This window comes from Lepidochelys kempii, chromosome 5 (assembly GCF_965140265.1).
Source record: "Lepidochelys kempii isolate rLepKem1 chromosome 5, rLepKem1.hap2, whole genome shotgun sequence".
Taxonomy (NCBI): Eukaryota; Metazoa; Chordata; order Testudines; family Cheloniidae; genus Lepidochelys; species Lepidochelys kempii.
In genome coordinates, this window is record NC_133260.1 from 92943250 (window position 1) to 92957159 (window position 13910).

A 13910-nucleotide genomic window follows, 5' to 3' on the forward strand; every position below is an offset into this window, starting at 1 on the left:
TTAATCCAGCTATCTCTGAGGGTACCTCTAGACTTTGAGCTGGAGGTGTAAATTCCAGCTCAAGGAGACATACCCATGCAAGCTCCAAACGTGTTAGTGGTAAAAACAGAGAGTAGCCACGGCCACATGAGTGGCTAATGGTCCCAGGTATGTGCCTTGCATCTCCGATGGATACGTACTTGGGACATCTAGCTCCACCTGTTGCTTAGGCCATGGGGGCTATGAGAGCTAGTGTAGGTGTGTCCTCTCAAATTGGAAGTTACACCTCCAATTTGAAGTCTAGACATATCCTGAGAAAAGAGGGGCATAGAAAAAAAGTCACTGAAAAAGTATGAAGCCCCCTAATTCTGGTAGAAAGGAGATGCCCCCAACAGGACGAACAAGTATGTTAAAAAATATTTATATACATAGTCTTTAGGTTTGTCAGGAATTGGATCTCTGAGCCATTCCCTCATACACAGTTGCAGAGGGAATTTTTTCTAATGCTTATTAAATCTACTGCACAGCCATACACAGGATTTTGAAAATGCCAGAGAATTGGGTGTTGTAGGATATGGACTTTTCAGCTCCCCTCTTCAACTTTCTCTGTCTTTGTACTGCCTAAAACAAAAGGGCTTTTTTGGCTTTTGTTATTAATGGGTTCTGCTATTGTCAAGTTTGATTCCCCACTCTGGCACTTTGAGCGCAGAAGATGGCGGCTTGCAAGGATTCTAAAAAAATTAATACTGGCCTGGCCACTCCAGGCTGGTATTAAACTCCCAAGGTCACAGCTTCTCTCTGACCTTGGATGTAGATGCTGCCACCACCCAAGTGCAAAAAAACCACCGCCCTTTTGAGAACCCAGGAAGGAACACTTGGGAATTCCTTCCTGTGGAGTACCTTCAAGCCCTTTCACCCCGCTTCCTAGGAAGAGCTGAGGGGGAAAAAAAAAAAAAGGAAATCAGCTGTTGCCACCAAGTAATTAAACATATGCACAAACCTCTTAAGGACACAAAATCCAATCCTGTTCTTAAAAAAGGTAAATGAATTCTTATGGACGATGAATTTTCATACCTGGTCCAAACTTTACGCGGCATTCCAGCTGCCTCCGTCTCTTCAGCCCAGAGAGAACAACAGAGACAAAGGGAAAGCTTTTCTCCCATTTTAAAAAGTTCTAGCCTTCCCATTGGCTCTTTTGGTCAGGTGCCCACTCCCTTTTCTTTACTTGGGGGACTTTTTAACCCTTTACAGGTAAAGCAAGCAGCCACCAAGAGGGACTTTATAGCTGGCTGGCTGGCTTCATTGATCACAGCTATATACAAACCCTTTCGGCTAACTAGTTGACCCTGGCAAGGCAGCCCATGTTGTAAGATTTTCCACAGTTTGTGTTATGGGGTGGGAAGTCATGGCAAATTGATTCCCTTGATTCTAGACCTGAGGGTGCAAATCATCAAATCTATGTTAAATAATAAGGGAGGAGATTGGGCCCCAGACCCATTGACAGAATTTCCCCTTCCAGAGCATAACTGGGTTAGCAGAGACCAAGGGCAGAGACCAGGTTGTTGGGAGCCGTAAATCCACAAAAGCACAGAGCCTCAACAGGGGTGATCCACAGGGTTAACTGTGTGGGTCATATGTCTCCTTACACAAGGAGGAAGAGGAGGAATAAACCCAGCTTCCCTGATAGTATGATATGGGGGAATCTTCGTGAGGGGATTCCTGTGGATTTTTTCTTCCCTCAGCCCATTCCCTTATGCTTTACCATAGGAAAAGGATCTGGTCCAATCATACATAAGCGTACATAACAGTACAATTTACTTACATAGCACACTTTAAACAAGGCATCTTTTTGTTGTTACATTTATTTTCTCCGGCTGGCTTTCCATGTTTCCATTACACATCTTTGTGTTATTCTGTGGCTAGAAAACCCAGGAACAATAATTTAAATGAAGTGTGTCTCTGTGTGATGGGGTGGGGGGTTACATTTTGTAACAACTGAGAATATGTAACTCATACATGAATACTAGGTTTGTATGATTCAATTATAAAAATTTCTGTTTTTGTTTATACATTTATAGTGAAACAAGGAGCGGCATCTGACTCATTATGGTCATATTTCCTGTATTATAGACGTAGACTTTCATATGATTGTAACAAATCAGGTCTGTTTTTCAATTAGAAAAATATCTACATTTAAAAAGAAGATGGCCTCACTGATGGAGTTGATGTGCGTCAGAGACTACAAAGCTCCATGATAACAGATATTTTGCCAGCAGGTGTAATGTGGGTGCTCTCTTTTCATCACATCTCCATGTTTTCAGAGGTTAAAAGCCTGCTAATTAAAACAGAGAGGAGAATAGGCTAAAGAACTGAAGAGCGTTTTAAGTACATTTTCAATTTCCAGTCCTGAATCATAGATTCAATGCATTAAGATTCTGCATTGTGTTTTCTAGCAATGTCTCCATTTTGTTGGCTTTTATGTTTCTTTAATATAGTTCAGTTCTACAGGAATATCTAGTTTGTTTCTGTCCATTTATATACTACTCTGATATTTTAAATAAAATGTCCAGTTGATTCAGATTTTTAGTATTCTTTCTTCTGTGATCCAAGAGGATTACAGTGCCTTTGTCCTTGTTGCTGGCCTTTTAGTAATTATATGTAGCTTGCTACTGTTGTATAAATTATAGCAGTAATTTTGATGCAACTTCATAGCACTGGGTTCCCTCCACTGTCTGTTGTCGTCCTCCTGCTGTCCATTGACTCTGAGGAAGAGCTCAACACCTAGTAGCGTCAGACCCAAACAGTACATGTTAGTTAGCTATGCCTCATCAATCAATTATATGGACGGAACATTCCCAACCCTTTAATTACTAACAGAGTTTGTTTTATCATATTAGTCTGTGCTATTTTAATATTGAATGAGGATGAAAGAAAACATTAGTTATTTATAAATAGGATTAAGTTGCCGTTCCAATATTTTATCCTACAGTGAAACCTGTTTTAAGTAACCATTCGAGACTTACAAAAAAACACATTTGCTTGATAGTAGTCTCCTAATATAGGTGACATGGAATTGTACTGTCTGTGGACTAGCTTTTGACACAATCTGCCCTGACTGAGTTAGAGGGGGCATGTAGTCTAGCAGTAGACCAGTGACAATCTTCCCAAGACTTTCGAAGTTACAGTTCATTCCCTGGTTTCCACTTTGTTCCAGAGGGAAGTATTCCATGCTGTCTGTTTACCAGGCATTGTCCTCCAAACGAGCTTAGCTGTACTTGCTGGTGCATAAGGGAAGAGACTGAGTCACCACTCCACTTTTTCCCTATTTGTGCCAGCCCACTCATTTAGTGTGAGTAGTGGGCCTGCAGAGGTTGATCTCTTCCTTTGCTGTGACCAGCTCCTTTACTCTTCTGCACAAATGCAAAGGACAGATGATGATCTTGCCTTCGTTTAGTGATATTTAGAGTGATCTCTTATGACAAGAAGTTGCCTGTGAAGAGTGAGATCTTGCATAGAACAAATTGTCATCACAAGTCAAAATATACAAAGTAAATATCCTTAAATCAAACTCTTAAGTTTAATAAAGCAGTATTTTTTTTACATTGTCTATCTTTTGATAATTTTGGTTATTGATGGAAATATTTTTCATTGGTTTGTTAGTATAATGTGAAATCTTACCAACATTTACCAATTTAAAAAAAAAACAAAAAAACCCCAACCTATTCCTTTCAAACCTAAATGTATAGTATGCAAGATTTTAATCTTCTCATGCTTACATTTGGAAAATAATGAACAAGTAGATGTCATAAATTAACAAGTTGCTCAAAACTGCAGCAGAAATGCCTCTTTTTAGATCAATTAGTGGAATCTAATGGACGATTTTTTGTCTCCTAAGAGGAAAATATCCTTTTACTCAAGATTGTGAAGTTTAGTCTCTGGGGTGGAATCCTGGCTCCATTGAATTCAATGGCAAAACTGCCATTGATTTCTGTGGGCTAGGATTTTACCCCATGCTTCCACTAGTCATACACACGGGCACAATCTCAGTTACTAAATGCTACTGAGAGTAGAGATGCTAAGAGCACCCAAAACTTTTATTCTCCTGAGGTTTCAATCTATTTTTAGGGGGAGTTTTGGAAGGAAGAGTGAGTTCTTGATCTTCACCCAGGGATTAGTATATTTATACATCTCTAGAATGCATAACAGCTCTTCACCAGGAATGTGCCATTTAACAATCCTTTTTCAGCATTTTGTGCATATGTAGATCAAATGGCACCCATCTGTATCAGAAAGGATATCTGCAGCCCAATGTGGAGGAGGGCAGTGTTTGTGCAGCCAGCCTTCTCCAAGGGCTCGTCCAACGGAGGGCAGCATTAATTTGCAATTGGAATCTGATGATGGATGCTGCTAAGGGATTTATTATTTTTATAGCTGTAGCGCCTAGAGGCCACAGTTAGGACTTGGGGACCAGATATGCTATGCAGTTACAAACACATGCAATGAAAAATGGCATGTGCCCTGAAGATCTTGCAGTGTAAGACCCCATCCTGCACTGAAAACCATGTGGATGCAGGGAGGTTTTGGGCCCAAATATTAGAGGAGACACAGCAGGCATATAGAGCAAACTGACTGGGGGAGCACAAGATAAAAGTGAGACAATTTTGACTAGTGTAATACAGAGCAGGCTCCATCTGTGTGTATCCCAAGTACCCTAGTACTCTCTCTCCCCCCCACCCCCCCTGGTCATTGCAGCCCACTTTTCAGGTTACAGTGGCCAGCTGCAGGTCCCCTGGCAGAGCAGGGTTCAGGGCATCTTTCAGAAAATGAGTGAATCATGAGTAAAATTTTAAACTCATAAATGACTGCACTTTACAATTTGAAATGTTCATGTTGGTGGATGCTCTCAGAAGTCTCTCTATGCTTTTTTTTTATTATTATTATTTTTTTAAAGACCTACAACTAAGTTGTTTAAACTGGGAGTATGGAGTAGTATCCTTTGCTAATACTGAGAGCTATAATCAGAAGTTTGGCTTCAAGGAGGTTAGAACTCTGTCAACTTCCCTGACAGAGCTTTTAAGCTCCATCAGCTTTATCGGTATGGATGTTTCTTCCTTTTATTTTTCTAAACCAGGGAAAATAAAATATAAATCTGAATGTATGTTTTTATATTTCTTTATGCAATATATACTTATATTTTTCTAGCAGTGAGACCACATTTTTCTGAGAATTTATTTATAGGTCTCTGTGTGGAGAACAAAGAGGTGTTTTTCAAGAGCCTGCGCAGAACTTGAAGTTAATCTCTTTTTTTACTCTTGGGTTTAAGGGTCTGCTTGTTGGCCAGCTTCTGCCATATCAGCTTGGAATCTGTGAAGCTCAGTTTCTGCAAGGATGTTACTCTGGAGGCAGTTAAAAAACTCTGCAAAAACTGTAAAAGGTAAGAGCTTCGGCTTTACACAGCTGAGGGGTTATTTATTTATTTCTTTATCCTGTCAGTGCTTGGCTGAAATACTAAGCTATTCTATCAGACATAGACTTTGATCCTGATAAATTAATGGGGAATCTACAGCCAACAGTAAGTTTTTTTTTATATATGTTTTCCATTCATAATAGGTGCTGTTAAGATATCTGTATTCAAATGTTTTACATGCCCTTTTAAATAGCTTTTAAAAACTGCAGAGGCTGATGCAACTCTCAGTGACTTTTCATACAGTACTTCAGGTGTCTATTTCCATTTACCGTGTTTTTAACACTAATAAGAGAAATGTAATCTGCAGAACATAAGCCTGTATTGTATTTTTTTAAATCAACATTGTTACATCTGAAAACACTCAGGCCTTGTCTACATTACAAAATTACTCCAATTTTACAGAAGTTGATTTTTGGGAACAGATTGTACAAAGTCGAGTGCGTGCCTCCACACTAAGCACGTTAATTTGGCGGTGTGCGTCCACAGTACCGTGGCAAGTGTCAACTTTCTGAGTGGTGCACTGTGGGTCACTATCCTGCAGTCCCCGCTGCCCACTGGAATTCTGGGCTGAGCTCCCAATGCCTGATGGGGCCAAAAATTTGTTGTGGGTGGTTATGGGTAAATGTCATCAGTCAACCTTCCCTCTGTGAAAGCAACGGCAGACAATCATTTTGCGCCCTTTTCCCTGGATTGCCTGAGCAGACGCCATAGCACGGCAAGCATGGAGCCTGTTCAGCTCACCGCAGCAGTTATGACTATTGTAAACACCTTGCGCATTATCGTGCAGTTTATGCAGAACCAGAACCTGAAAAACCAGGCGAGGAGACGACAGCAGCACTGTGATGAGAGTGATGAGGACATGAACACAGATTTCTCTAAAACTGTGGTCCCTGGCAATTTGGAGATCATGGTGTTAATGGGGCAGGCTCATGCCGTGGAGTGCCGATTCTGGGCCCGGGAAACAAGCACAGACTGGTGGGACCGCATAGTGTTGCAGGTTTGGGATGACTCCCAGTGGCTCCAAAACTTTCGCTTGCGTAAGGGCACTTCCATGGAACTTTGTGATGCTTTCTCCTGCCCTGAAGCACGAGAATACCAAGATGAGAGCAGCAATTGGCAATAGCCCTGTGGAAGCTTGCAATGCCAGACCACTACCGGTCAGTCGGTAATCAATTTGGAGTGGGCAAATCTACTGTGGGGGTTGCTGTGATGCAAGTAGCCAACGCAATCATTGAGCTGCTGCTATCAAAGGTAGTGATGCTGGGAAATGTGCAAGTCATAGTAGATGGCTTTGCTGCAGTGGGATTCCCTAACTGTGGTGGGGCTATGGACAGAACGCATATCCCGATCTTGGGACCGGACCACCAGGGCAGCCAGTACATAAACCGCAAGGGGTATTTTTCAGTGGTGCTACAAGCACTGGTGGATCACAAGGGACGTTTCATCAACATCAACGTGGGATGGCCGGGAAAGGTTCATGACGCTTGCGCCTTCAGAAACTCTGGTCTGTTTAAACGGCTGCAGGAGGGGATTTACTTTCCAGACCAGAAAATAACTGCTGGGGATGTTGAAATGCCTATAGTTATCCTTGGGGACCCAGCCTACCCCTTAATGCCCTGGCTCATGAAACTGTACACAGGCACCCTGGACAGTAGTAAGGAGCTGTTCAACTATAGGCTGAGCAAGTGCAGAATGGTGGTAGAGTGTGCATTTGGACATTTAAAGGGTCGCTGGCGCAGTTTACTGACTCGCTCAGACCTCAGCGAAACCAATATTCCCATTATTATTGCTACTTGCTGTGTGCTCCACAATCGCTGTGAGAGTAAGGGGAGGTGTTTATGTCAGGTTGGGAGGTTGAGGCAAATCGTCTGGCCACTGAATACGCGCAGCCAGACACTAGGGCAATTAGAAGAGCTCAGCAGGAAGCGCTGCACATCAGAGAAGCTTTGAAAACCAGTTTCATGACTGGCCAGGGTACTGTGTGACACTTCTGTTTGTTTCTCCTTGATGAAAACCCACCCCCTTGGTTGCCTCTAAATTCCCTGTAAGCCACCCGCCCTCCCCTCTTCAATCACAGCTTGCCTGCAAAGGAAATAAAGTCACTATCATTTAAAAACCATGTATTCTTTATTAATTGATTATAAAAATAGGGAGATAACTCACAAGGTAGCTTGGGTGGGGTATGGGAGGAGGTAGGAGGGAAGGAAAAGGCCACTTCAAAACTTGTTGAATGACAGGCTTCTGTTGCTTAGGCTGTCCACTGGGGTGGAGTGGTTGGATTCCCGGAGCCTCCCCCCACTGCGTTCTTGGGTGTCTGGGTGAGGAGGCGGCAGTCTGTGATCCTGCTGCCATTCCTGAACTTCCACCAGACGCCGGAGCATGTCCGTTTGATCCCGCAGTAGCCCTAACATTGCATCCTGCCTCCTCTGATCTTCCTGCCGCCACCTCTCATCTTGATTGTCCCTCCTGTCCTCATGTTGGTTGTCCGCTTTCCTGTACTGTGCTACTGTGTCCCTCCACACATTCTGCTGAGCTCTGTCAGTGCTGGACGACTGCATGAGCTCAGAGAACATTTCACCGCGCATGCGTTTTTTTTTTTGCCGCCTTATCTGAGATAGCCTTTGGGACGGAGGAGGGAGGCTTGAAACATTTGCAGCTGCAGGAGGAGAAAAAAGTGAGTGAAGTATTTAAAAAGATACATTTTACAGAACAATGGCTATACTCTTTCACGGTGAACAACACTATTCACGTTACATAGCACATGTGATTTTGGTACAAGGTCGCATTTTGCATCTTATATTGAGTGCCTGCAGCTTTGGTGTTAGAGAGCACACACGCAGTGCTGGGCAACAGAATTCAGCTTGCAGGCAGCCATGGTAAGCCATAGTCTTTCGGCTTCTGCGACCTTCATAACAGCAGCGCCCTCCTTTCCCATACCAAGCAAAGCCCGTTGAGTTGGCCATTTAGTGCTACGGTTTTCGTGTTAACGTGCAGCAGCAGAAACCAAATTAACCCCCCCATCCAATTCTCTGGGATGATCGCTTTACCCCTTCCCCCACCGTGTTGCTGGTATCAGGGAGGATCACTGCTAGCCAAACGCAAACAGCTCAGCGCCAATGCCCCCCCCCCCACTGCTTGGTTAACTGTGGGGAGGATTTATTTTCAGCCACAGGCAAACAGCCCAGTAGGAACGGCCACCTCTGAATGTCCCCTTAATTAAATTCCCGTATTTCAACCAGGTTACCATGAACGATATCACTCTCCTGAGGATAACACAGAGAGATAAAGAACGGATGTTGCTTGAATGCCAGAAAATACCAGGACCATACGCTGCCAGGCTTTGTCATGCAATGATACCAGATTACTTGCTACTAGCATGGTGTGGTAAAGTGTTCTACCATGGAGGACAGAATAAGGCTGCTCTCCCCAGAAACCTTCTACAAAGGCTTTTAGAGTACCTCCAGGAGAGCTTCATGGAGATGTTCCTGGAGGATTTCTGCTCCATCCCCAGACACGTTAACAGACTTTTCCAGTAGCTGTACTGGCCACGAATGCATCCCAAATCCTCAGGGCAAATTAATCATTAAAAAAGGCTTGCTTTTAAAACATGTATTATATTTTAAAACACGTATTATATTTTAAAAGGTACACTCACCAGAGGTCCCTTCTCCGGCTTGGTTGGGTTGGGAGGGTATTCCAGTCAGGGTGATAAAAAGATCCTGGTTGTCAGAAAGAAGTGTGTGCTGTGTTCTCCTCAAGCTCGTCCTCCTCCTCCTCATCTTCCCCATCCGCAAAATCCTCAGGAATGGCGGAGAGTACCCCATCATCGGAGTCCACAGACAGGGGTGGGGTAGTGGTGGCGGCCCCTCCCCAGAATTGCATGCAGCTCAGCATAGAAGCGGCATGTCTGGGGCTCTGTCCTGGAGCGTCCGTTTGATTCTTTGGTTTTCTGGTACACTTGTCTGAGCTCCTTATGTTTCACGCGGCACTGTGTTGCGTCCCTGCTGTAGCCTCTGTCTATCATGGCCTTGGAAATTTTTTGAAATGTTTTGGCATATCGTCTTTTGGAATGTAGTTCTGATAGCACGGATTCGTCTCCCCATATAGCGATCAGATCCAGTACCTCCCGTTCGGTCCATGCTGCAGCTCTTTTTCGATTCTGGGACTGCATGGTCACATGTGCTGATGAGCTCGCCTGGCCAAACAGGAAATGAGATTCAGAAGTTCCCGGGTCTTTTCCTGTACACCTGACCAGTGCATCCAAGTTCAGAGTGCTGTCCAGAGCGGTCACAATGGTGCACTTTTACCTTTTAAATAGCTCCCGGAGGCCAATACTGTTGAATTGTATCCACACTAACCCTAATTCAAAACGGTGATGTCGATTTCAGTGCTAATCCCCTCGTCGGGGAGGAGTACAGAAATCGATTTTAAGAGCCCTTTATGTTGGAAAAAATGGCTTCGTTGTGTGGACGGGTGCAGGGTTAATTTGATTTAACGCTGCTAAATTCAATATAAACTCATAGTGTAGACCAGGCCTCAGAATAGGTGCAAGTGACCCAGCTTTCTCACTATAGATATGAGCTGATATAATTAACCATGGAAATACAGAACAAAGTGATACTAATCTTTACATCGCTGGTGAAAGAAAGAAAGCAAGCTCTGATGTTGTGTTTATAGTGTATAATGAAAGTGTCACACCTGGAGAGGTGAAACTGAGGTGATAGTCACTTCAGAATTTTAGTATATCTTTAAAGTGGGGCTGCAGTTTTAAGTGACTTCTGTCTTAAAAACCTGTACCTTTCCTGAGTTACTAACCATGATCAAAACATGATCCTGATCCTGCAGTGAGTTATACGCAGGTAGGCACTTGTGCCTGCAAGGATCTCAGGCTCCACATGGCCCCTGAACTGTGCCAAATCCTGGGAGTGAGGAATGCTGGCCAAACAACACCCCTCTCTCCCAGCTGGCCAATGGGTGCCAGAAAGTCCCAGGGAGAGGAGTTACCTATTGTCCCTTGGCAAATGCCTCCCTCCCTTGCTATTAGGACTGTCCCCTTTTCAGCGCCTGCCCCATCAATGTCCCCCACCTGTTGATGTGGGTGGGTGGCACTTTGATTGCAAAATCTTTGATGTAAGAGGTAGGAAAAGGGACACAGGTTGATCTTTAGATGCTGTGGTGAGTTTTCGGAGCTGGCGTTTACAAAACCTGGACTTGAAAACTCCGTTGCTTTGCTGTGGAAGCCATAGAGAACAGAATAAATGTGTCTCCAAGTCTCATTTACCGTCACTTTTCTTATTATAGCCAAAGTTTAAAAGAAAAGGTTTATTAAAAACAAAAACCAAACTCAGCTCTGTGATTGCTTCATAGTGTATTGTTTAATTAACAAATGTAGCTGCTTTTGTTTTTGGATTGTCTGCAAAGAACTTTCATTGTTCTTAAATTTATTATTATTCAGAATTATTTGCTATGTTGTCACTGCAAATAATAATTGGTTTGTAGTGTGTATATAAACGAGACCATTGTGAGTTTTTGAAATTTGAGCTGTCTTAGTTTTGATTGGACATATATAATCATATAACCTGTTATGATTCAGTTCTGTGACTGAGTAATTATGATGGCCAGTCTATACTACAAAAATAACTGGACAAGCAGAGCTGGCTATAACTTGTTAAATTTCATGTAGTTAGAATACAACAGAGGTTACAATATGAACATGTCCAAAAGCCTTAGCACAGTTTCACAACCCCGTTAAAACACTGGGTTAGGCTCTGCTCCTGTCTGTGTTAAAATTCTAACTGTATAGTAACCAAGTCAGTGGAGAACTGTTATATATGGGTCTTGAAACTCAGGGTATGTCTACACTACGGAATAAGGTCGAATTTATAGAAGCCGGTTTTTTAGAAATCGGTTTTATATATTCGAGTGTGTGTGTCCCCACAGAAAATGCTCTAAGTGCATTAAGTGCATTAACTCGGTGGAGCGCTTCCACAGTACCGAGGCTAGAGTCGACTTCCGGAGCGTTGCACTGTGGGTAGCTATCCCACAGTTCCCGCAGTCTCCGCTGCCCATTGGAATTCTGGGTTGAGATCCCAATGCCTGATGGGGCTAAAACATTGTCGCGGGTGGTTCTGGGTACATATCGTCAGGCCCCCGTTCCCTCCCTCCCTCCCTCCGTGAAAGCAAGGGCAGACAATCGTTTCGCGCCTTTTTTCCTGAGTTACCTGTGCAGACGCCATACCACGGCAAGCATGGAGCCCGCTCAGGTAACCCTATGTCTCCTGGGTGCTGGCAGACGCGGTACGGCTTTGCTGCACAGTAGCAGCAACCCATTGCCTTCTGGCAGCAGACGGTGCAATACGATTGGTAGTCGTCATCGTCATGTCCGAGGTGCTCCTGGCCACGTCGGCTGGGAGCGCCTGGGCAGACATGGGCGCAAGGACTAAATTTGGAGTGACTTGACCAGGTCATTCTCTTTAGTTCTGCAGTCAGTCCTATTGAACCGTCTTATGGTGAGCGGGCAGGCGATACGGACTGCTAGCAGTCGTACTGTACCATCTTCTGCCAGGCAGGCAAGAGATGAGGATTGCTAGTAGTCGTATTGTACCATCTTATGCCAGGCAGGCAAGAGATGAGGATGGCTAGCAGTCGTACTGTACCATCTTCTGCCGAGCAGCCATGAGATGTGGATGGCATGCAGTCCTTCTGCACCGTCTGCTGCCAGCCAAAGATGTAAAAGATAGATGGAGTGGGTCAAAACAAGAAATAGACCAGATTTGTTTTGTACTCATTTGCCTCCTCCCCTGTCTAGGGGACTCATTCCTCTAGGTCACACTGCAGTCACTCACAGAGAAGGTGCAGTGAGGTAAATCTAGCCATGTATCAATCAGAGGCCAGGCTAACCTCCTTGTTCCAATAAGAACGATAACTTAGGTGCACCATTTCTTATTGGAACCCTCCGTGAAGTCCTGCCTGAAATACTCCTTGATGTAAAGACACCCCCTTTGTTGATTTTAGCTCCCTGAAGCCAACCCTGTAAGCCGTGTCGTCAGTCGCCCCTCCCTCTGTCAGAGCAACGGCAGACAATCGTTCCGCGCCTTTTTTCTGTGCGGACGCCATACCAAGGCAAGCATGGAGGCCGCTCAGCTCACTTTGGCAATTAGGAGCACATTAAACACCACACGCATTATCCAGCAGTATATGCAGCACCAGAACCTGGCAAAGCGATACCGGGCGAGGAGGCGACGTCAGCGCGGTCACGTGAGTGATCAGGACATGGACACAGATTTCTCTGAAAGCATGGGCCCTGCCAATGCATGCATCATGGTGCTAATGGGGCAGGTTCATGCTGTGGAACGCCGATTCTGGGCTCGGGAAACAAGCACAGACTGGTGGGACCGCATAGTGTTGCAGGTCTGGGACGATTCCCAGTGGCTGCGAAACTTTCGCATGCGTAAGGGCACTTTCATGGAACTTTGTGACTTGCTTTCCCCTGCCCTGAGGCACATGAATACCAAGATGAGAGCAGCCCTCACAGTTGAGAAGCGAGTGGCGATAGCCCTGTGGAAGCTTGCAACGCCAGACAGCTACCGGTCAGTTGGGAATCAATTTGGAGTGGGCAAATCTACTGTGGGGGCTGCTGTGATGCAAGTAGCCCACGCAATCAAAGATCTGCTGATATCAAGGGTAGTGACCCTGGGAAATGTGCAGGTCATAGTGGATGGCTTTGCTGCAATGGGTTTCCCTAACTGTGGTGGGGCTATAGACGGAACCCATATCCCTATCTTGGCACCGGAGAACCAAGCTGCCGAGTACATAAACCGCAAGGGGTACTTTTCGATAGTGCTGCAAGCTCTGGTGGATCACAAGGGACGTTTCACCAACATCAACGTGGGATGGCCAGGAAAGGTGCATGATGCTCGCATCTTCAGGAACTCTGGTCTGTTTCAAAAGCTGCAGGAAGGGACTTTCTTCCCAGACCAGAAAATAACTGTTGGGGATGTTGAAATGCCAATATGTATCCTTGGGGACCCAGCCTACCCCTTAATGCCATGGCTCATGAAGCCGTACACAGGCAGCCTGGACAGTAGTCAGGAGCTGTTCAACTACAGGCTGAGCAAGTGCAGAATGGTGGTAGAATGTGCATTTGGACGTTTAAAGGCGCGCTGGCGCAGTTTACTGACTCGCTTAGACCTCAGCGAAACCAATATTCCCACTGTTATTACTGCTTGCTGTGTGCTCCACAATATCTGTGAGAGTAAGGGGGAGACGTTTATGGCGGGGTGGGAGGTTGAGGCAAATCGCGTGGCTGCTGGTTATGCGCAGCCAGACACCAGGGCGGTTAGAAGAGCACAGGAGGGCGCGGTACGCATCAGAGAAGCTTTGAAAACCAGTTTCATGACTGGCCAGGCTACGGTGTGAAAGTTCTGTTTGTTTCTCCTTGATGAAACCCCCCGCCCCTTGGTTC

At 44.9% G+C, this 13910-nt stretch overlaps 1 protein-coding gene across 2 annotated transcripts in view; it reads left to right on the top strand.

Annotated features, from left to right (window-relative positions):
• LOC140911634 (uncharacterized) overlaps positions 1-13910 on the top strand; it is a 117890-nt gene that overhangs the window by 95578 nt on the left and 8402 nt on the right. For both annotated transcript variants that reach the window (XM_073345074.1, XM_073345075.1), the window contains one exon: positions 5303-5413. In XM_073345074.1, the coding sequence (XP_073201175.1) occupies positions 5303-5413 (111 nt within the window). The remainder of the gene's footprint in view (positions 1-5302; positions 5414-13910) is intronic.